Source organism: Pseudophryne corroboree, chromosome 8, assembly GCF_028390025.1.
Source record: "Pseudophryne corroboree isolate aPseCor3 chromosome 8, aPseCor3.hap2, whole genome shotgun sequence".
NCBI classification, from domain to species: Eukaryota; Metazoa; Chordata; class Amphibia; order Anura; family Myobatrachidae; genus Pseudophryne; species Pseudophryne corroboree.
In genome coordinates, this window is record NC_086451.1 from 20,641,515 (window position 1) to 20,665,626 (window position 24,112).

Consider the following 24,112-nt stretch of genomic DNA (forward strand, 5'->3'; position numbering starts at 1 on the left):
TGCCTTCTCTCTGCCTCACCACCTCTCACCCCATATTGCCTTCTCTGACTCGCCACCTCTCACCCCATATTGCCTACTCTCTGACTCGCACTCACCCCATATTGCCTTCCCTGACTCGCCACCTCTCATCCCCATATTGCCTACTCTGACTCGCCACCTCTCACCCCATATTGCCTTCTCTCTGACTTGCTACCCCTCACCCCATATTGCCTCCTCTCTCACCCCATATTGCCTTCTCTCTGACTCTCCACCTCTCACCCCATATTGCCTTCTCTCTGACTCGCCACCTTTCACCCCATATTGCCTTCTCTCTGACTCACCACCTCTCACCCCATATTGCCTCCTCTCTCACCCCATATTGCCTTCTCTCTGACTCGCCACCTCTCACCCCATATTGCCTCCTCTCTCACCCCATATTGCCTTCTCTCTCACCCCATATTGCCTTCTCTCTGACTCGCCACCTCTCACCCCATATTGCCTTCTTTCTGACTCGCCACCTCTCTCACCCCATATTGCCTTCTCTGACTCGCCACCTCTCACCCCATATTGCCTCCTCTCTCACCCCATATTGCCTTCTCTCTGACTCGCCACCTCTCACCCCATATTGCCTTCTCTCTGACTCGCCACCTCTCACCCCATATTGCCTTCTCTGACTCGCATTCACCCCATATTGCCTTCTCTGACTCGCTACCTCTCACCCCATATTGCCTTCTCTGACTCGCTACCTCTCACCCCATATTGCCTTCTCTCTGACTCGCCACCTCTCACCCCAAATTGCCTTCTCTCTGACTCGCCACCTCTCACCCCATATTGCCTCCTCTCTCACCCCATATTGCCTTCTCTGACTCGCCACCTCTCTCACCCCATATTGCCTTCTCTGACTCGCCACCTCTCACCCCATATTGCCTCCTCTCTCACCCCATATTGCCTTCTCTCTGACTCGCCACCTCTCACCCCATATTGCCTTCTCTGACTCGCCACCTCTCACCCCATATTGCCTCCTCTCTCACCCCGTATTGCCTTCTCTCTGACTTGCCACCTCTCACCCCGTATTGCCTTCTCTGACTCGCCACCTCTCACCCCATATTGCCTTCTCTCTGACTCGCCACCTCTCACCCCATATTGCCTTCTCTCTGACTCGCCACCTTTCACCCCATATTGCCTTCTCTCTGACTCGCCACCTCTCACCCCATATTGCCTTCTCTCTGACTCACCACCTCTCACCCCATATTGCCTCCTCTCTCACCCCATATTGCCTTCTCTCTGACTCACCACCTCTCACCCCATATTGCCTCCTCTCTCACCCCATATTGCCTTCTCTCTGACTCGCCACCTCTCACCCCATATTGCCTTCTCTCTGACTCGCCACCTCTCTCACCCCATATTGCCTTCTCTGACTCGCCACCTCTCACCCCATATTGCCTCCTCTCTCACCCCATATTGCCTTCTCTCTGACTCGCCACCTCTCACCCCATATTGCCTTCTCTCTGACTCGCCACCTCTCACCCCATATTGCCTTCTCTCTGACTCGCCACCTCTCACCCCATATTGCCTTCTCTCTGACTCACCACCTCTCACCCCATATTGCCTTCTCTCTGACTCGCCACCTCTCACCCCATATTGCCTTCTCTGACTCGCCACCTCTCACCCCATATTGCCTACTCTCTGACTCACCACCTCTCACCCCATATTGCCTTCTCTCTGACTCGCCACCTCTCACCCCATATTGCCTCCTTTCTCACCCCATATTGCCTTCTCTCTGACTCGCCACCTCTCTCACCCCATATTGCCTTCTCTCTCACCCCATATTGCCTTCTCTCTGACTCGCCACCTCTCACCCCATATTGCCTCCTCTCTCACCCCATATTGCCTTCTCTCTGACTCACCACCTCTCACCCCATATTGCCTCCTCTCTCACCCCATATTGCCTCCTCTCTCACCCCATATTGCCTTCTCTGACTCGCCACCTCTCACCCCATATTGCCTTCTCTCTGACTCGCCACCTCTCACCCTATATTGCCTTCTCTGACTCGCATTCACCCCATATTGCCTTCTCTGACTCGCTACCTCTCACCCCATATTGCCTTCTCTCTGACTCGCCACCTCTCACCCCAAATTGCCTTCTCTCTGACTCGCCACCTCTCACCCCATATTGCCTTCTCTCTGACTCGCCACCTCTCACCCCATATTGCCTTCTCTCTGACTCGCCACCTCTCACCCCATATTGCCTCCTCTCTCACCCCGTATTGCCTTCTCTCTGACTCGCCTCCTCTCTCACCCCTTATTGCCTAGTCTCTGACTTGCACTCACCCCATATTGCCTTCTCTGACTCGCCACCTCTCACCCCATATTGCCTACTCTCTGACTCGCACTCACCCCATATTGCCTTCCCTGACTCGCCACCTCTCACCCCATATTGCCTTCTCTCTGACTTGCTACCCCTCACCCCATATTGCCTCCTCTCTCACCCCATATTGCCTTCTCTCTGACTCGCCACCTCTCACCCCATATTGCCTTCTCTCTGACTTGCTACCTCTCACCCTGTATTGCCTACTCTCTGACTCACCACCTCTCACCCCGTATTGCCTACTCTCTGACTCGCCACCTCTCACCCCATATTGCCTTCTCTCTGACTCTCTACCTCTCTCACCCCATATTGCCTTCTCTCTGACTTGCCACCTCTCACCCCGTATTGCCTTCTCTCTGACTCGCCACCTCTCTCACCCCGTATTGCCTTCTCTCTGACTCGCCACCTCTCACCCCATATTGCCTTCTCTCTGACTCGCCACCTCTCACCCCATATTGCCTTCTCTCTGATACCCCTTTCACATCGCACAAATAACCCGATACCGACACGGCATATTGCCGTGTCGAACCGGGTCAGTGTGCGATGTGAAAGCACACTGGCCGATTTAGCGGGTCGCCTGACCCGGTAAATCAACCCGGTAAAAAAGAAGGGTTTTACCCGGGTTGATTACCGGGTCAGGTGCGGTGTGAATGGGAGCCGTGTCGATGCGACACGGTTCCCATTCACAAGATAGGGAGAGGCGGTGCTGGAGATGAGCTCATCTCCCGACGCCGCCTCCACCCCCGCCCCTGCTGCTGCTGCACGCTCCGTTGTTATGGCATCCGACCCGGTATATTGCCGGGTCGGAAAGCCAGCAGCGGAGTGCAAATGCCGGATCCCACCCGGTAAGTACACGTTTGTCTTACCGGGTAGGATCCGGCATTTGCAGTCTGAATGCAGCATGACTCGCCACCTCTCACCCCGTATTGCCTTCTCTCTGACTCGCCACCTCTCCCCCCGTATTGCCTTCTTTCTGACTTGCACTCACCCCATATTGCCTTCTCTTTGACTCGCCACCTCTCACCCCGTATTGCCTTCTCTCTGACTTGCCACCTCTCACCCCGTATTGCCTTCTCTGACTCGCCACCTCTCACCCCATATTGCCTTCTCTGACTCACCACCTCTCACCCCATATTGCCTTCTCTCTGACTCGCCACCTCTCACCCCATATTGCCTTCTCTCTGACTCGCCACCTCTCACCCCATATTGCCTTCTCTCTGACTCGCCACCTCTCACCCCATATTGCCTTCTCTCTGACTCGCCACCTCTCACCCCATATTGCCTTCTCTGACTCGCCACCTCTCACCCCATATTGCCTTCTCTCTGACTCGCCACCTCTCACCCCATATTGCCTTCTCTCTGACTCGCCACCTCTCACCCCATATTGCCTCCTCTCTCACCCCATATTGCCTTCTCTCTGACTCGCCACCTCTCACCCCATATTGCCTCCTCTCTCACCCCATATTGCCTTCTCTCTGACTCGCCACCTCTCACCCCATATTGCCTTCTCTGACTCGCCACCTCTCACCCCATATTGCCTCCTCTCTCACCCCATATTGCCTTCTCTCTGACTCGCCACCTCTCACCCCATATTGCCTTCTCTCTGACTCGCCACCTCTCTCACCCCATATTGCCTCCTCTCTCACCCCATATTGCCTTCTCTCTGACTCGCCACCTCTCTCACCCCATATTGCCTCCTCTCTCACCCCATATTGCCTTCTCTCTGACTCGCCACCTCTCACCCCATATTGCCTTCTCTCTGACTTGCTACCTCTCACCCCATATTGCCTTCTCTCTGACTTGCTACCTCTCACCCCATATTGCCTCCTCTCTCACCCCATATTGCCTTCTCTCTGACTCGCCACCTCTCTCACCCCATATTGCCTCCTCTCTCACCCCATATTGCCTTCTCTGACTCGCCACCTCTCACCCCATATTGCCTTCTCTCTGACTTGCTACCTCTCACCCCATATTGCCTTCTCTGACTCGCCACCTCTCACCCCATATTGCCTCCTCTCTCACCCCATATTGCCTTCTCTCTGACTCGCCACCTCTCACCCCATATTGCCTTCTCTGACTCGCCACCTCTCACCCCATTTTGCCTCCTCTCTCACCCCATATTGCCTCCTCTCTGACTCACCACCTCTCACCCCATATTGCCTTCTCTGACTCGCCGCCTCTCACCCCATATTGCCTTCTCTCTGACTCGCCGCCTCTCACCCCATATTGCCTTCTCTGACTCGCCACCTCTCACCCCATATTGCCTTCTCTGACTCGCCACCTCTCACCCCATATTGCCTTCTCTGACTCGCCACCTCTCACCCCATATTGCCTTCTCTGACTCGCCACCTCTCACCCCATATTGCCTTCTCTGACTCGCCACCTCTCACCCCATATTGCCTCCTCTCTCACCCCATATTGCCTTCTCTCTGACTCACCACCTCTCACCCCATATTGCCTTCTCTGACTCGCCGCCTCTCACCCCATATTGCCTTCTCTCTGACTCGCCGCCTCTCACCCCATATTGCCTTCTCTCTGACTCGCCACCTCTCACCCCATATTGCCTTCTCTCTGACTCGCCACCTCTCACCCCATATTGCCTTCTCTGACTCGCCACCTCTCACCCCATATTGCCTTCTCTGACTCGCCACCTCTCACCCCATATTGCCTTCTCTGACTCGCCACCTCTCACCCCATATTGCCTTCTCTGACTCGCCACCTCTCATCCCATATTGCCTACTCTCTGACTCGCACTCACCCCATATTGCCTTCTCTGACTCGCCACCTCTCACCCCATATTGCCTTCTCTGACTCGCCACCTCTCACCCCATATTGCCTTCTCTGACTCGCCACCTCTCACCCCATATTGCCTTCTCTGACTCGCCACCTCTCATCCCATATTGCCTACTCTCTGACTCGCACTCACCCCATATTGCCTTCTCTGACTCGCCACCTCTCACCCCATATTGCCTACTCTCTGACTCGCACTCACCCCATATTGCCTTCTCTGACTCGCAACCTCTCACCCCATATTGCCTTCTCTCTGACTTGCTACCTCTCACCCCATATTGCCTCCTCTCTCACCCCGTATTGCCTTCTCTCTGACCCGCCACCTCTCACCCCGTATTGCCTTCTCTCTGACCCGCCACCTCTCACCCCATATTGCCTTCTCTCTGACCCGCTACCTCTCTTACCCCATATTGCCTTCTCTGACTCGCCTCTTTTCTATCACTTCTCTCTCATCCCACATTGTTCTCTCTCTCTCTCTCTCTCTCTCTCTCTCTCTCTCTCTCTCTCTCTCTCTCTCTCTCTCTCTCTCTCTCTCTCTCTCATATATCCCACATTGCTTTGTCTCTCTCTCACACCCTCTCTCTCTCTCTCTCTCCACCTCCCCGCAGGATGAAGCACTGGGCCCGTAGAGAAGCAGAGCTCCAGATAAAGAAGAGAGAGGCTCTGGGTCTCCCTCTAATTGACATGAACTACTGTGACCCTGCCTCCCTGGTGCTGCCGCCCCTTGAGGAAGACGAGTGACCACTGTTCTACGTTCCTCCTTTCAATAAAGTGTGTGTTATGTATTATGTCTTGTGTGATTTATCCCTGGGTGTACCATGTGCGGAGCAGACATTACACTCAGACACAGGAACAAGGTCACAGTATGGTCCATTTAGGGCAGGAATGGGGAACCTTCGGCCCTCCAGCTGTTGCTGAACTACACATACCAGCATGCCCTGCAACAGTTATGCAATTTGGTCATTCTAAAACTGTTGCAGGGCATGCTGGTATGTGTAGTTCAGCAACAGTTGCAGGTCCAAAGGTTCCCCATCCCTGGTAGAATGTAACCATTTAAATGTTGTTCCATGTACTGGTGCTGTATTCTCGTTGTTGGCCACCTTGATAATGGGATATTGGAAAATGTTATTTTTATTGTATTTGTTGTTATATCTTACCAGCTTAGCACAACTCGCTGTCCATAAAAGCATTGTGTTCATATATGAACCGGAAACTACTGACCCCGCTGAGGTACGAGGCACGAAGAGCTACATCATGGCTGCCCCCTTCACTGTAGCACACTCTGCCATACACTTCTCGCATACTGGTTCAGAGGGGTCTCAGAATCCGTAATCGATCAGTAATTCCCATCTATTCAGAAAGAACCAATACCATCATTGCTACTAAACCCAACGTTGTATCCAGCTTTAGTTTCTGTTTCCTATTGGTCCTGTACTGTGGACAAATCAGTTGCTCAGGCTGTGGCTCATGCATCCAGTCTCCAGAGCGGAGCCATGTTCTATCTAAGATCAGTGATAATAGATATCCACCTATAGCACGATGAACGCAACGATAGGAGACGCAAAAGGGAGTAAAAAAACACACCCTCAAGATAGAGAAAATAAAATGTAACTAGGGAAAGTTACAGGACGCATATATGGTTAGAGCAATGGATGCAAGTGCTCTGTAGTTGAGAAACGCCTTTAAATTCTATATAATCTATATGTGATTGAGGGGGGGAAAGTGCTAAAAAGACAATAGTCAACTATACTGTAAGTCATTACTGTGCAGCTGTATGGTGGGATACATCAGTATTCATAGCAATGCAATCAATTCATTTGGAAACTAATATGACTGAGGCATGAGGCATTTTGTGCCTCACATAGTAATGAGACTAGTATCTGAGGAATGGAATAACGATGCAGCACACGAAAACAATAAATATATATATATATATATAATATATATATATATATATAATGTTGGAGGCGGTCATGAAGCCCGGTGAGTGCCGCCTCCAACTGTACATACATATATACTGTATATAAATATTATAGCAAAAAGCAGCCGCGAGTGAAATGAGAGTGGGTTATTCTGCACAGGTGGCAGAAGGGGTATAAACCGAGCGAAGTATTAAAGTTGCAGACTGCAGTCTCCCTTCCATTACTCAGTAATATGTCCTTACAGACGCCTCTCCCACCCGCTACTGCCTGGGACTAGAATAAGGGACCATGGAGGTGTGATATAAAATCAGGTCTTCCCAATAACTGGCCTAGAGCGATTTCAATGTTTAGGCACCTGTGGCAGAACTACTAGCCCCAGCATTCTCTACCAGCATACATTGCATACTGTCCCAACTCTCCTAGAATGGTTGAAAGGCACAATGGGGGCAGATGTATTAACCTGGAGAAGGCATAAGGAAGTGATAAATGCAAGGTGATAAACGCAACAACCAGTCACCTCCAATATGTAAATTAACAGGAGCTGATTGGCTGGTGCGTTTATCACCTTGCACTTATCACTGATTTATCACTTCCTTATGCCGTCTCCAGGTTAATACATCTGCCCCAAGGTTTCTCGTGGTCACTTACTGTATATGAAATGTAAAAGTGTGTTTTCATCAACTAGATCTTACTAAGCAACACCTGCATCATCTAAATATATACTGTGTGTATATATATAAATATATATATGTATATAATATACACTGCTCAAAAAAATTAAGGGAACACTTAAACAACACAATGTAACTCCAAGTCAATCACACTTCTGTGAAATCAAACTTTCCACTTAGGAAGCAACACTGATTGACAATCAATTTCACATGCTATTGTGCAAATGGAATAGACAACAGGTGGAAATTATAGGCAATTAGCAAGACACCCCCAATAAAGGAGTTGTTCTGCGGGTGGTGACCACAGACCACTTCTCAGCTCCTATGCTTTCTGGCTGATGTTTTGGTCACTTTTGAAAGATGGTGGTGCTTCACTCTAGTGATAGCATGAGACGGAGTCTACAACCCACACAAGTGGCTCAGGTAGTGCAGATCATCCAGGATGGCACATCAATGCGAGCTGTGGCAAGAAGGTTTGCTGTGTCTGTCAGCGTAGTGTTCAGAGCATGGAGGCGCTACCAGGAGACAGGCCAGTACATCAGGAGGCGTGGAGGAGGCCGTAGGAGGGCAACAACCCAGCAGCAGGACCGCTACCTCAGCCTTTGTGCAAGGAGAAACAGGAGGAGCACTGCCAGAGCCCTGCAAAATGACCTCCAGCAAGCCACAAATGTGCATGTGTCTACTTAAACGATCAGAAACAGACTCCATGAGGGTGGTATGAGGGCCTGACATCCACAGGTGGGGGTTGTGCTTAGAGCCCAACACCGTGCAGGACGTTTGGCATTTGCCAGAGAACACCAAGATTGGCAAATTCGCCACTGGCGCCCTGTGCTCTTCACAGATGAAAGCAGGTTCTCACTGAGCACATGTGACAGACGTGACAGAGTCTGGAGACGCCAAGGAGAACGTTCTGCTGCCTGCAACATCCTCCAGCATGACGAGTTTGGCAGTGGGTCAGTAATGGTGTGGGGTGACATTTCTTTGGGGGGCCGTACAGCCCTCCATGAGGTAGCCTGACTGCCATTAGGTACCGAGATGAGATCCTCAGACCCTTTGTGAGACCATATGCTGGTGCGGTTGGCCCTGGGTTCCTCCTAATGCAAAACAATGCTAGACCTCATGTGGCTGGAGTGTGTCAGCAGTTCCTGCTAGACAAAGTCATTGATGCTATGGACTGGCCCGCCCGTTCCCCAGACCTGAATCCAATTGAGCACATCTGGGACATCATATCTCGCTCCATCCACCAACGCCACGTTGCACCACAGACTGTCCAGGAGTTGGCGGATGCTTTAGTCCAGGTCTGGGAGGAGATCCCTCAGGAGACCATCCGCCACCTCATCAGGAGCATGCCCAGGTGTTGTAGGGAGGTCATACAGGCACGTGGAGGCCACACACACTACTGAGCCTCATTTTGACTTGTTTTAAGGACATTACATCAAAGTTGGATCAGCCTGTAGTGTGTCTCCAAATCCAGACCTCCATGGGTTAATAAATGTGATTTCCATTGATAATTTTTGTGTGATTTTGTTGTCAGCACATTCAACTATGTAAAGAACAAAGTATTTAATAAGAATATTTCATTCATTCAGATCTAGGATGTGTTATTTTAGTGTTCCCTTTATTTTTTTGAGCAGTGTACAATGTGAGATGTGCGGGTTTGGATTGACTCGGTTCTTAACGCCAAATTAGCGCAAGTTTGGATTTAGTCGGATTTTTCTTATTGGGTATCCAAAACGTGACCGCCGTATAGCCAATAAGACGGCGCGCTGAGATTTATATACCTGCTATGGGGCTTGTTCCATTTGGCTCTTGTTAAGTTATGACACGCCACTCAGGCGGAGCAGTATACATCCACTTTATCACTACACATATGTGTTACTGTCACAGTCTCCAGGAATGTTTCCCCAGACGCATGCCGCGTGATACATTGGTGCTTGCAGTTTGCACAACAGCTGCATGGTGACTGGGTTTTACATGGGGAGGCATTCTGAGCCTTCTAGTGCCACAGTGTTCCACCGCTTGTATGTAGCATGGCGCAGCCAGATGAGCAGAAAGGCAGCTGACGGTGGCTGGCAGCTTCCATGTGGGCATCACCCGGGGTGGCTGAGTAGGTAACCGGATTTGCAGCCTGTGTGATAACCGTGTAGCTGCAGGCGGTATTATGTGCTCTGGCCTGGCAGGGGAAGGGTTACTGAGCTGCCAGGATTTGGGTTTAAATCTGTGGGTTAAACAGGCTAAGAGCTTGTGTAATCCAATGGGGGGGTCTGAGCAACTCCCAGCTCGCCGCCTTCTGCCGGATACACCTGGCCGTGACCCCAGCGCTATATCCTGACCTCTGCACCCCCAGATAAGAGGGGAGGGGTGGGGGGGAGCTACACTCATCCGCTGCTGCATCATCAGATTCCCAAGGACAAACTCAACGACAGGTGCCGGAGTTGGGGAGATTGAATGAAGGGGGGAGTTGCTATGGTAACCATTCTGCATCTCAGCATCACTTAACCCCTCTCATGCCAGACATCAATAGAGCATCTCTCACCCAGACACTACAAGCATCAGCATGTAACCCCTTGCCTGCCGGAGAGCATCCTCTGCGTAATATTATCTAACCCTTTGCTAGCTTTACTCTTATTGCACCAACCCCCATCATCTACAGACCTCTGCATGATGAAGCAGATGTTTGCAATGCTTGTGTTGGTATAGTAATGCTGGTAACCCTTTACTTGCCTGTGTCAGTACTGTACTCCCAGCCCAGTAACCCTGCAGCAGTCACATAGCCCCCTCACCCTGGACATTTAACCCCTTCCTGAGCACTTCCCAAAGCTGCAACATTGCATGTGCTAATTGCAACAATTAACCCTTCTGCTGACAGTAGCCTGGACAATGTCCCTTATTAACCCTACTGAATGCCTGTGCCCAGTGCAGATGACTCAAGCTGATGCTAGCACAAGGTCCATTAACCCTCCCCTGCCCCCAACAAACACAGTACCCCTTATACTGAGCATGTTTCCAGATTATACTGCAGAGGAGAGGAACACACGTGATGCAGCTCTATACTCAGCCACTGGGGGCAAGTTATCACCTCCTTACCCCTCCGCCCTGCACAGCAGCATCACCTAACCTCTGTCTGGTAAGGTGCAGATCTCTGCCCTGTCCCTGTGCCCTGGAGAGCTGTGCGGAGGAGCATCGGCTGCTCTGTGCTGCCGCTCTGTGGGGAGCTGGGGGTACTGCAGGCTCTCTGTAGGGGGCAGCCTCCCGTGGATTAGAGCGGAGTGCACGCATTCTCTTCCTCTCCTCCCTCCTGTATCCTCACCTCCCTCTCTCTCCCATTCAGAGGCACTCGCAATCTTCCTGCACTTTTCTGCCTCACCTGAATTCCTCTGCTCCTCTTCTGCTGAGATGCAGCTCCTCACCCTGCTGCACTGACACCACCTGCACTCCAGCCTCCTGCATCTGACACCTGTGCTCCAGCCTTCTGCAACTGGACTCCACCCTGCTGCACGGACACCTTTGCTCCACCCTGCTGCACTTACACCTGCACTCCAGCCTTCTGCAACTGACACCTGTGCCCCAACCTGCTGCAACTGACACCTGTGCCCCAACCTGCTGCAACTGACACCTGTGCCCCAACCTGCTGCACTGACACCTGTGCCCCAACCTGCTGCAACTGACACCTGCACTCCAGCCTTCTGCAACTGGACTCCACCCTGCTGCAACTGACACCTGCACTCCAGCCTTCTGCAACTGACACCTGTGCCCCAACCTGCTGCACTGACACCTGTGCCCCAACCTTCTGCAACTGACACCTGCACTACAGCCTTCTGCACCTGGACTCCACCCTGCTGCAACTGACACCTGTGTCCCAGCCTGCTGCACCTGGACTCCACCCTGCGGCATCTGACACCTGTGCTCCAGCCTTCTGCACCTGGACTCCACCCTGCTGCAACTGACACCTGTGTCCCAACCTGCTGCACCTGGACTCCACCCTGCGGCATCTGACACCTGTGCTCCAGCCTTCTGCACCTGGACTCCACCCGGCTGCAACTGACACCTGTGCTCCAGCCTGCTGCAACTGACACCTGTGCTCCAGCCTGCTGCAACTGACACCTGTGCCCCAATCTGCTGCACTGACACTAGTGCTCCAGGCTTCTGCACCTGGACTCCACCTTGCTGCACTGATACCTTTGCTCCACCCTGCTGCAACTGACACCTGTGCTTCACCCTTCTACAACTGACACCTATGCTCCAGCCTGCTGCTACTGACACCTGTGCCCTAACCTACTGCACTGACACCTGCACTCCACCCTTCTGCAACTGACACCTGTGCTCCAGCCTGCTGCAACTGACACCTGCACTTCAGCCTGTTGCACTGACACCTTATCTCCACCCTGTTGCACTGACACCTGTACTACAGCCTGTTGCACTGACACCTTATCTCCACCCTGTTGCACTGACTCCTGGGCTCCTGCTGCACTGACACCTGTGCCCTACCTGTCCCTCTACCATCACCTGCCCAGCCTGGGATTAATCCTCCACACTCCCTGCCACCAGGCTGGCATCTCTAGCTGCCAGGACCCGGGCTCAGGTAGGTCAGGCGTTTACCTGTCTGCATCACAGGGTCAGGAGAAATGTCTTTAAGGTCTCCCCTCTTTTGGTGGGTTGGGGGATGCTCTGCAGGTCTCCTGGCAGTGTTACTTCTGTCTTTGCTCTGTAACTAGTCATCATTGCTAATGTTCTGCAGTTCCTGGACTCTGAAGATTAGATCCACATGGCTGGATATTGCTCTGCAGATTCTGGACCCATACAGGTTGGATAATGCTCCTCTAGGTTTAGATCGATAAGGGTGAGATAAATCTCTGCAGGCTGTAGCAGGGATGGACGATGCTCTGCAGGTTGCAGAGCCACAGCTGGGTAATGTTTTGCCGTTTCTGGATCCGCGTGGGTTAGATGGGTTAGATACTGTGCTGCAAGTTCTGGCTTCACAAGGGTTGGGTAATGCTCTGTAGGTTCTGGCTCCACACCGGATATATAATGTTCTGCAGGTTGCAGATTCACATGGATAATGCTCTGCAAGTTGTAGATCCATGCACAGTTTAGAGTATGCTTCATAGATTGTAAAGTTAGTCGCTACATTGGTTTAGATAATGCTCTGCAACATCTGCTCCCACCCTATCCTGATAATGCTCTGCAGCAGGTTGTGGATCCAGGCAGGTTAGATATTGCTCTGCAGGTTCTGCTCTTCAGAGTTTAAATCTACTGGTTAGTTCACGTAATGCAATCACAATGATTAGCTAATGCTCTGCAGGCTGTAAAAGGGGTAGACTGCTCTGCAGACTGTGGACCCCCATGTGTTGTATAACCAGCCACTCAGGTTAGCTAATGTGTGAGTTATGGATCTACACAGATAATGCTCTGCAGGTTCTTCTATAGAAAGGCAGGATAATGTTCTGTGGATTGATGAAGCTTGCAATGAAGTTGATGCTCTGCAGCATCTTTATACAACAACACATCATGTTCTGCAGATATGTAGCTAAGTTTTGGTGACATTAGAGTGTAATACCTGTTCTCGGCTGTAGGTGGAACCTTTCCCTCAGTCAGTGGCTGAATGGTCTCTGTGTGTAGACCTATAGCATCTGATCGGTATCCGTTCACATGGTCGACCATGTTATGGTCGACCACTATTGGTCGACATTGGCATGGTCGACACATGAAAATGGTCGACACATGAAAGGTCTACATGAGTTTTTTTTTAGTTTTTTTTTCTTTTGGGGAACTTTTCCATACTTTACGATCCATGTGGACTACGATTGGAACGGTAATCTGTGCCGAGCGAAGCGGTAGCGGAGCGAAGGCACCATGCCCGAAGCATGGCGAGTGAAGCGAGCCATGCGAGGGGACGCGGTGCACTAATTGGGGTTCCCAGTCACTTTACGCAAAAAAATGACACCAAAAAAAGTTAAAAAAAAACTCATGTCGACATTTTCATGTGTCGACCCTTCACGGGTCGACCATTCCCATGTGTCGACCATGTGTCCATGTCGACCATGTCAATGTCGACCAATAGTGGTCGACCTAATGACTGTCGACCATAACATGGTCGACCATTCATACCGGAACCCATCTGATCCATCCAGTCCCACCTAGAAGGTTTCCTCTCTGACTTCTGATTGATTGCACATGAATGATGCATCCTCCCTACAGGGCTGCTGGAAGCTGCGTGATGAGTGTAATGATAGAGGGATTATTATGAGGAAGAGTTTTCCTGGAGTTCATTCCAGTCTGAAATGCAACTATGTAACTGTCCTTGCGGTAAGAACACTCTATGCATCATATTTACTAAGCATCCTGCAACACCGCTTTACCTGGGCAAATATTTCAGCGCTGATGCATACAGGTACATGGATACACAGATTGGGAGATGTTTCTTTGTCTGCATCTAATATACTATAAGGCTAGGTACACACGGTGCAATAATCGGGCTGATCTCCTCCATCCGATAATCTCATACTGTGTACCCAGAGCCCAGCGGGTCCGACGTGCGATGCAGGATATGACCGGCGGGAGCACGCATCGTATCCTGTATCGAGTGTACACACTATACAATATCGTAACGAACCGGCCGATTTCAGCCGCATCGTATTCAATATTGCATAGTGTGTACGCCCCCCAATCTCAGGTCCGATGATCGCTGTTATCAGATCGATAAATCACTTGTATGCAGGCTGCAAATCTGATGTTGTTACTGTTGTTTAATCGCTCTGAAAATCGTGAAGTTGTCGCATCATGAGAGGAATCGGTCAGGGGTGGGAGAGGAATCGGTCAGGGGTGGGAGAGGAATTGGTCAGGGATAGGAGAGGAATCAGTCAGGGGTGGGAGAGGAATTGGTCAGGGGTGGGAGAAGAATCAGACAGGGGTGGGAGAGGAATTGGTCAGGGGTGGGAGAGGAATCAGACAGGGGTGGGAGAGGAATCGGTCAGGGGTGGGAGAGGAATCAGACAGGGGTGGGAGAGGAATTGGTCAGGGATAGGAGAGGAATCAGACAGGGGTGGGAGAGGAATTGGTCAGGGATAGGAGAGGAATCAGACAGGGGTGGGAGAAGGGTCGGTCTGGGGTGGGAGAGGAATCAGTCAGGGGTGGGAGAGGAATCAGTCAGGGGTGGGAGAGTAATCAGTCAGGGGTGGGAGAAGAGTCGGTCAGGGGTTGGAGAGGAATCAGTAAGGGTTGGAAAGGAATTGGTCAGGGGTGGGAGAGGAATCAGTCAGGGGTGGGAGAAGAGTCGGTCAGGGGTTGGAGAGGAATCAGTAAGGGTTGGAAAGGAATCAGTCAGGGGTGGGAGAAGAGTCAGTCAGGGGTTGGAGAGGAATCAGTAAGGGTTGGAGAGGAGTCGGTCGGGGTGGGAGAGGAATCAGTAAGGGTTGGAGAGGAGTCGGTCAGGGGTGGGAGAGGAATCAGTCAGGGGTGGGAGAAGAGTCAGTCAGGGGTTGGAGAGGAATCAGAAAGGGTTAGAGAGGAGTCAGTGAGGGGTTGGAGAGGAATCAGTAAGGGTTGGAGAGGAATCGGTCAGGGGTGGGAGAGGAATCAGTAAGGGTTGGAGAGGAGTCGGTCAGGGGTGGGAGAGGAATCAGTCAGGGGTGGGAGAAGAGTCGGTCAGGGGTTGGAGAGGAATCAGTAAGGGTTGGAAAGGAATCGGTCAGGGGTGGGAGAGGAATCAGTCAGGGGTGGGAGAAGAGTCGGTCAGGGGTTGGAGAGGAATTAGTAAGGGTTGGAGAGGAGTCGGTCAGGGGTGGGAGAGGAATCGGTCAGGGGTGGGAGAGGAATCAGTCAGGGGTGAGAGAAGAGTCGGTCAGGGGTTGGAGAGGAATTAGTAAGGGTTGGAGAGGAGTCGGTCAGGGGTGGGAGAGGAATCGGTCAGGGGTGGGAGAAGAGTCGGTCAGGGGTGGGAGAGGAATCAGTAAGGGTTGGAAAGGAATCAGTCAGGGGTGGGAGAAGAGTCAGTCAGGGGTTGGAGAGGAATCAGTAAGGGTTGGAGAGGAGTCGGTCGGGGTGGGAGAGGAATCAGTAAGGGTTGGAGAGGAGTCGGTCAGGGGTGGGAGAGGAATCGGTCAGGGGTGGGAGAAGAGTCAGTCAGGGGTTGGAGAGGAATCAGTAAGGGTTAGAGAGGAGTCAGTGAGGGGTTGGAGAGGAATCAGTAAGGGTTGGAGAGGAATCGGTCAGGGGTGGGAGAGGAATCAGTAAGGGTTGGAGAGTAGTCGGTCAGGGGTGGGAGAGGAATCGGTCAGGGGTGGGAGAGGAATCAGTCAGGGGTGAGAGAAGAGTCGGTCAGGGGTGGGAGAGGAGTCGGTCAGGGGTTGGAGAGGAATCAGTAATGGTTGGAAAGGAATCGGTCAGGGGTGGGAGAGGAATCAGTCAGGGGTGGGAGAAGAGTCGGTCAGGGGTTGGAGAAGAGTCGGTCAGGGGTTGGAGAGGAATCAGTAAGGGTTGGAAAGGAATCGGTCAGGGGTGGGAGAGGAATCAGTCAGGGGTGGGAGAGGAATCGGTCAGGGGTGGGAGAGGAATCGGTCAGGGGTTTCGCTAGTATATGATTTCTCTTGCAGTTTCCTGTTAATATTACTTATTTTGATACAATTTTTAATAAATCTTGACACTATTATTAATGTACTGAAATATCTACCAGCTGGAACCAGCTGCTTTATTTCCACCTGGGCTCTGCCATATATACAATTAAGTCTACGATACAACGGTTAGGGGCCTATTTATCAAGCATATTTTTCATGTCATTATGTAGAAGCAGCAGCTTCCGCAGCCTTTATGAATTGTGGCTATGTACTAACAGCCTAATGCAGGAGACTTCACAGAATTCTTATTCAGAAAACCAATTACGGCTGCAGATCACAGTGCCCATTATTGTCAATGGGGACTACGGTGTGACCCCCTATGTGCGCTTTTCAGGGTGTGCCGCCATGCTCAGATGGCATAAACCACTTTCTCTTACGTCCTAGAGGATGCTGGGGACTCCGTAAGGACCATGGGTATAGACGGGCTCCGCATTAGACTTTAGATGGGTGTGAACTGGCTCCTCCCTCTATGCCCCTCCTCCAGACCTCAGTTAGATCCTGTGCCCAGAGGAGACTGGATGCATTACAGGGGAGCTCTACTGAGTTTCTCTGAAAAGACTTTTGTTAGGTTTTTTATTTTCAGGGAGCACTGCTGGCAACAGGCTCCCTGCATCGTGGGACTGAGGGGAGAGAAGCAGACCCACTTTCCTGGACTGATGGGCTCTGCTTCTTAGGCTACTAGACACCATTAGCTCCAGAGGGTCGGAACACAGGTGTCGTCCTTGCTGTTCGTTCCAGAGCAGCACCGCCGTCCTCCTCACAGAGCCGGAAGATAGAAGCCGGGTAAGTATATGAAGTAAGAAGACTTCACAGGCGGCAGAAGACTTCAGATCTTCATGAGGTAACGGGCAGCGGTCGCGCTGCGCGCCATTGCTCCCTCACACACACAGGCAGAGCAAGGGTGCAGGGCGCAGGGGGGGCGCCCTGGGCAGCAATTTTTTACCTCAAATAAGCCTGGCACAGTTTATAGATACTGCAGAGGCAGTATATTATAAATCCCCTGCCAGTATAATAAAAAGAGCGGGACCGAAGCCCGCCGTCGAGGGGGCGGAGCTTGATCCTCCAGCACTAACCAGCGCCATTTTCTCCACAGCATGCTGCAGAGAAGCTGCTCCCGAACTCTCCCCTGCTGAACAAGTAACAGGGGGCAAAAACGAGGGGGGGGGGCACATTTATTTGGTGCTAAATTGTGTATATAAAGCGCTGTACAGGCTGAGACTTTGTTTCAGTATCTAGTGGCGCTGGGTGTGTGCTGGCATACTCTCTCTCTGTCTCTCCAAAGGGCCTTATTGTGGGGCTGTCCCCATATTCATATATCCCAGTGTGTGTGTGGGGGTGTCAGTACATGTGTGTCGACATGTCTGAAGCGGAAGGCTCGTCTAGGGAGGATGCAGAGCAGATGGTGGTGGTGTCTCCGTCGGCACAGCCGACACCTGATTGGTTGGACATGTGGAATGTTTTAAATGCTAATGTGACTTTATTACATAAGAGATTGGACAAAGCAGAGTCCAAGGACAGCGCAGGGAGTCGATCCATGGCTGTTACTGTGTCACAAAACCCTTCAGGGTCCCATAAACGTCCCTTTTCCCAGATAGCAGACACTGATCCTGACACGGATTCCGACTCCAGTGTCGACTATGAGGATGCAAGGTTGCACCCAAGAGTGGCCAAGAGTATTCAATATATGATTATTGCAATAAAAGATGTTTTGCATATCACAGAGGACCCCTCTGTCCCTGACACGAGGGTCTGCATGTTTAAGGAAAAGAAACCTGAGGTAACGATTCCCCCATCTCATGAGCTGAACGCTTTATTTGAAAAGGCTTGGGAAACTCCAGACAAGAGACTGCAGGTTCCCAAGAGAATTATTATGGCGTATCCTTTCCCCTCAAAGGACAGGTTACGGTGGGAATCCTCGCCCACGGTGGACAAGGCCTTGACGCGCTTATCCAAAAAGGCGGCACTACCGTCCCCAGACACGGTGGCCCTAAAGGATCCTGCGGATCGCAGACAGGAGACTATCTTAAAATCAGTTTATGCGACTACGGGTGCCCTGCTCGGACCGGCAGTAGCGTCGGCATGGGTGGGTAGCGCAATTGCAGCTTGGGCAGATAACTTGTCATTTGACATTGACACCCTAGATAAAGATAGTATTTTGTTGACCTTGGGTCCCGTTAAGGACGCAGCGTTATATATGAGAGAGGCTGCGAGAGATATTGGGCTGTTGGGTTCAAGAGCCAATGCCATGGCAGTTTCTGCTAGAAGGTCCCTGTGGACCCGTCAATGGACAAGTGATGCTGATTCAAAGAGACATATGGAGGCTTTGCCTTACAAAGGTGAAGTTTTATTTGGGGAGGGCCTCGCAGACCTGGTTTCCACAGCTACCGCGGGTAAGTCTTCTTTTTTGCCTTATGTTCCCCCACAGCAAAAGAAAACACCTCAATACCAGATGCAGTCCTTTCGGTCGCATAAGTTCAGAAAGGGTCGGGGCTCTTCCTTCCTCGCCAGAGGTAGAGGGAAAAGAACACCAGCTACGGCTAGTTCCCAGGAACAAAAATCCTCCCCGGCCTCTACAAAATCCACGGCATGATGCTGGGGCTCCGCTACGGGAGTCCGCACCGGTGGGGGCACGTCTTCGACTCTTCAGCCAAGTCTGGATTCAGTATGATTTTGATCCTTGGGTGGTCGAAATTGTATCCCAAGGCTACAAACTGGAGTCCGAAGATGTGCCTCCACACCGATTTGTTCAAATCGGCCTTGCCAGCTTCTCCCCCAGAAAGGGAAATAGTTTCAGCTGCCATACAAAAGCTGTGTCAACAGCAGGTGATTATCAAGGTTCCCCTAGTGCAACAGGGGAAAGGGTACTATTCAACCCTATTTGTGGTCCCGAAGCCGGATGGCTCGGTCAGACCAATTCTGAATCTAAAATCCCTGAACCTATATTTGAAAAGGTTCAAATTCAAGATGGAATCTCTCCGGGCAGTGATCTCCAGCCTGGAAGGGGGGGATTTTATGGTGTCACTAGACATAAAGGATGCATACTTTCATGTCCCCATATATTCGCCTCATCAGGCGTACCTGAGATTCGCTGTACAGGATTGTCATTACCAGTTTCAGACGTTGCCGTTTGGGCTTTCCACGGCCCCGAGAATTTTCACCAAGGTAATGGCGGAAATAATGGCGCTCCTGCGCAAGCAGGGGGTCACAATTATCCCATACTTGGACGATCTCCTGATAAAGGCAAGATCAAGAGATCAGTTACTAAAAAGCGTGTCTCTCTCCCTGAGAGTACTACAACAACACGGCTGGATTCTAAATCTACCAATGTCGCAGTTGGTTCCGACAACTCGGCTGTCATTTTTGGGCATGGTTCTGGACACGGAAAAAAAGAGGGTTTTTCTCCCAATGGAAAAAGCCCAGGAACTCCAGAACATGGTCAAGGACTTGCTGAAACCAAAAAGAGTGTCAGTTCATCAATGCACTCGAGTATTGGGAAAGATGGTGGCGGCCTACGAGGCTATTCCGTTCGGCAGGTTCCATGCGAGAACTTTTCAGTGGGACCTTCTGGACAAGTGGTCAGGGTCCCATCTACAAATGCATCGGAGGATAAGCCTGTCCCCCAGGGCCAGGGTATCTCTCCTGTGGTGGCTTCAGAGTGCTCACCTTCTAGATGGTCGCAGGTTCGGCATTCAAAATTGGGTTCTTGTGACCACGGACGCGAGCCTCCGAAGATGGGGAGCAGTCACACAAGGAAAAAAATTTCAGGGAATATGGTCAAGCCAGGAGGCTTGTCTACACATCAATGTGCTGGAATTGAGGGCCATATACAACGGCCTGCAACAGGCGGAGAAGCTTCTTCGCAACCTACCCGTTCTGATCCAGTCAGACAACGTCACAGCCGTGGCGCATGTAAACCGCCAGGGCGGGACAAGGAGCAGAGCAGCAATGGCAGAAGCCACCAGGATTCTTCGCTGGGCGGAAAATCATGTAAGCGCTCTGTCAGCGGTCTTCATTCCGGGAGTAGACAACTGGGAAGCAGACTTCCTCAGCAGACACGATCTCCATCCAGGAGAGTGGGGACTTCATCAAGAAGTCTTTGTAGAGGTAACAAGTCGTTGGGGACTTCCTCAAATAGACATGATGGCGTCACGCCTCAACAAAAAGCTTCGGACGTATTGTTCCAGGTCGAGGAACCCTCAGGCAGTGGCGGTGGACGCCCTGGTGACACCGTGGGTGTTTTAGTCGGTCTATGTGTTCCCTCCACTTCCACTTATCTCAAAAATACTGAGAATCATAAGACGAACAAGAGTGCAGACAATACTCATTGTTCCAGATTGGCCTCGAAGGGCCTGGTATTCAGATCTTCAGGAAATGATCACAGAAGATCCGTGGCCTCTTCCTCCCAGGGAGGACCTGTTGCAACAGGGGCCCTGTGTGTTCCAAGACTTACCGCGGTTACGTTTGACGGCATGGCGGTTGAACACCAAATCCTAGCTAGGAAAGGTATTCCGGGGGAAGTCATCCCTACTCTCATCAAAGCTAGGAAGGAGGTAACGGCGAAGCATTATCACCGTATCTGGAGGAAATATGTATCTTGGTGTGCAGCCAAGAATGCTCCTACGGAAGATTTTCAGCTGGGTCGTTTTCTCCATTTTCTACAGACAGGAGTGGATATGGGCCTAAAGTTAGGCTCCATTAAGGTGCAGATTTCGGCCTTATCTATATTCTTTCAGAAGGAATTGGCTTCTCTCCCAGAAGTCCAGACTTTTGTTAAGGGAGTGCTGCACATCCAACCTCCTTTTGTGCCCCCAGTGGCACCATGGGACCTTAACGTGGTGTTAAGGTTCCTTAAATCTCACTGGTTTGAACCTCTTCAAACGGTTGAATTCAAATTTCTCACGTGGAAAGTGGTCATGTTATTGGCCTTGGCATCTGCGAGGCGGGTGTCCGAATTGGCGGCTTTGTCTCACAAGAGCCCCTATCTGATTTTCCATGTGGATCGAGCAGAGTTGAGAACTCATCCTCAATTTCTGCCTAAGGTGGTTTTGTCGTTTCATATGAACCAACTATTGTGGTGCCTGTGGCTACGGGTGACTTGGAGGATTCCAAGTCCCTTCATGTAGTCAGGGCCTTAAAAATTTATGTAGCCAGGACGGCTCGGGTTAGGAAAACAGAGGCACTGTTTGTCCTGTATGCAGCCAACAAGGTTGGCGTTCCTGCTTCTAAGCAGACTATTGCTCGCCTGATCTGTAACACGATTCAGCAGGCTCATTCTACGGCTGGATTGCCGTTGCCAAATTCGGTAAAGGCCCATTCCACTAGGAAGGTGGGCTCTTCTTGGGCGGCTGCCCGAGGTGTCTCGGCATTACAGCTTTGCCAAGCAGCTACTTGGTCGGGTTCAAACACTTCTGCAAAATTCTACAAGTTTGATACCCTGGCTGATGAGGACCTCATGTTTGCTCAATCGGTGCTGCAGAGTCATCCGCACTCTCCCGCCCGGTCTGGAGCTTTGGTATAATCCCCATGGTCCTTACGGATTCCCCAGCATCCTCTAGGACGTAAGAGAAAATAAGATTTTAAACCTACCGGTAAATCTTTTTCTCCTAGTCCGTAGAGGATGCTGGGCGCCCGTCCCAGTGCGGACTATTTCTGCAAGGCTTGTATATAGTTGTTGCTTACATAAGGGTTATGTTACAGTTAAGATCAGTCTCTGGCTGATCCTGTTTTGTTCATGCTGTTAACTGGTTTAGTATATACCATGTTGTACGGTGTGGATGGTGTGGGCTGGTATGTGTCTCGCCCTTAGATTAACAAAAATCCTTTCCTCGTACTGTCCATCTCCTCTGGGCACAGTTCTATAACTGAGGTCTGGAGGAGGGGCATAGAGGGAGGAGCCAGTGCACACCCATCTAAAGTTCTTTATAGTGCCCATGTCTCCTGCGGAGCCCGTCTATACCCCATGGTCCTTACGGAGTCCCCAGCATCCTCTACGGACTAGGAGAAAAAGATTTACCGGTAGGTTTAAAATCTTATTTTCTGCCTATGGAGGCTTACTCGTAGGAGAGGGATCTTACAGGAGAGGGATCTTACAGGAGAGGGATCTGCAGCCTTCGGCTGGTTCCTGTAACTGACCAGTGTCAGACTCCCCCGGAGGGCTCTGCTCCGATGTGGCCGGATTCTTACTCGCAGGGACAGCCGTTATCACTAGCGCTGACCCTGCAAATATCCTTTAGTACATAGAGAGGGAAGTTTAGTTTAAAATAAAAAAGTCAGTGGTGATACGGCTGGAAATAAGCGCGGCATTGCATTGATAATACATAGGCCCCTTATTGAGTATACAAACTGGCCAGCCGTTACGGAGTGTTACAGATGACGTGTAACCTTATAAGGAAACGATAATGAAATAAATATTTAGCGTTGTATAATTTAAGGCATAGGTTAGGGCCTTGTAATCAGTGTCACAGAAATACAGTTTTAATGAGTGTGTTTTTCCTGCGTCTCCCGCCTCACTGCGTTGCCACAAGAGCCGTTCACATCAGTCAGGTTTTGTCTTGGAGAATATTTCTTGTTCCGTTCAGTCAATTAACCTGATTCGGGCGACCTCTGCTACAGACGCCACTATCCACTAATTAGTGACACTACGGCCGCCTGTTACTAGTAGCATGGTGAAATGTGACAGGCTATTAAGACTGCGGGAGAAAGAGTGCAGTGGTAGACCAGGGAAAATGAGTCACGTTATGCCTACCTCAGAGCGACGCTTAAACAGAAACGTACACAATTTTGACATCACTCTCACTTTACATTGTTAACTATTTCTGTCTCAATTATCATTGCATTTTTTTAAAATTTTGACATATACAGCATAGTAGCAGGCCCTGCCGCTCATCCCTAGCCACCCCGTGCCAAGTGTCCTACTCCCAGACATCACACTTGTGTACCCCTGCCGTTACAGGCCTTGGATTTAATTAATAGATGTTAAAAACTCCTATTTGCATTACTATGTGGCTAGGATGCACAAGCAACTTCTGCTGATATGCAGCATGCCTATATTCTGTGTGCGACTGCGGCTACATCTGCATATGAAATGCTACATTACAGTGATTTCCAGGACTACACTGCAACGTAGCATTTCATATGCAGATACAGCCGCAGTCACACACAGAATATAGGCATGCTGCATATCATTTTAATCAGCAGAAGCTGCTGGTGCCCCTAAGCATACCAAATGCCCTAGGCATTTGTCTAGTTTGCCTATGCCTAAGGCCGGCTCTGCCTCTCCCATCCAGGGTCGCTGAGAGAGGAGGAAGGGGGGTAAAAACTTGTCATGTCTTCCATAAATGAATTAAGTCCAGGTATGTCAGTGTCAGGTGGGTGTTTGTAAGCATCCCAAATCAGTGGAACAAGAATGTTATTGGAACACGCCGATTCCCTGTCATGTCCAAGTGATTTCTGCACGTGATTTACTGACAGCAGAGCAGACTCGCTAGGGCGTAATGAGAATGGCACCCCCCATTTACTTTCCTATTACTCTGTTTGATGATTTATCAAGCACTGATAGACCAGTCAGACATAATTATGGTGTTGGTGCAAATTAAGTCCAAGTCACTGACTCAAGTTTCCTTTCAGTTTCTCTACCTTCCCCGGCTAGTAAGGCCGCGAGGTTCCCAGGTACCTCATGGCTAAGCTGTATCTCGCCCATATCCTCCTGCCTGTCTCATCTCCAGGCAGCTGTGCCTGGTGAATTGTGATAATGCAGGTCCACTAGATGGG

General features: G+C 50.8%; 2 protein-coding genes across 2 annotated transcripts in view; both read left to right on the plus strand.

Annotated features, from left to right (window-relative positions):
• Window positions 1-5,925, plus strand: part of NDUFB11 (NADH:ubiquinone oxidoreductase subunit B11) — a 77,530-nt gene extending 71,605 nt beyond the window's left edge. Inside the window, exon 3 of the mRNA XM_063936005.1 lies at window positions 5,746-5,925. Coding sequence (XP_063792075.1) covers window positions 5,746-5,878 — 133 coding nt within the window. The 3' untranslated portion in view covers window positions 5,879-5,925. The remainder of the gene's footprint in view (window positions 1-5,745) is intronic.
• A 4,945-nt stretch (window positions 5,926-10,870) lies between these two features.
• LOC134948179 (caM kinase-like vesicle-associated protein) overlaps window positions 10,871-24,112 on the plus strand; it is a 122,436-nt gene continuing 109,194 nt past the window's right edge. The window contains exon 1 of the mRNA XM_063936006.1: window positions 10,871-12,312. The gene's annotated coding sequence lies outside the window, so the exon portion shown is untranslated. The remainder of the gene's footprint in view (window positions 12,313-24,112) is intronic.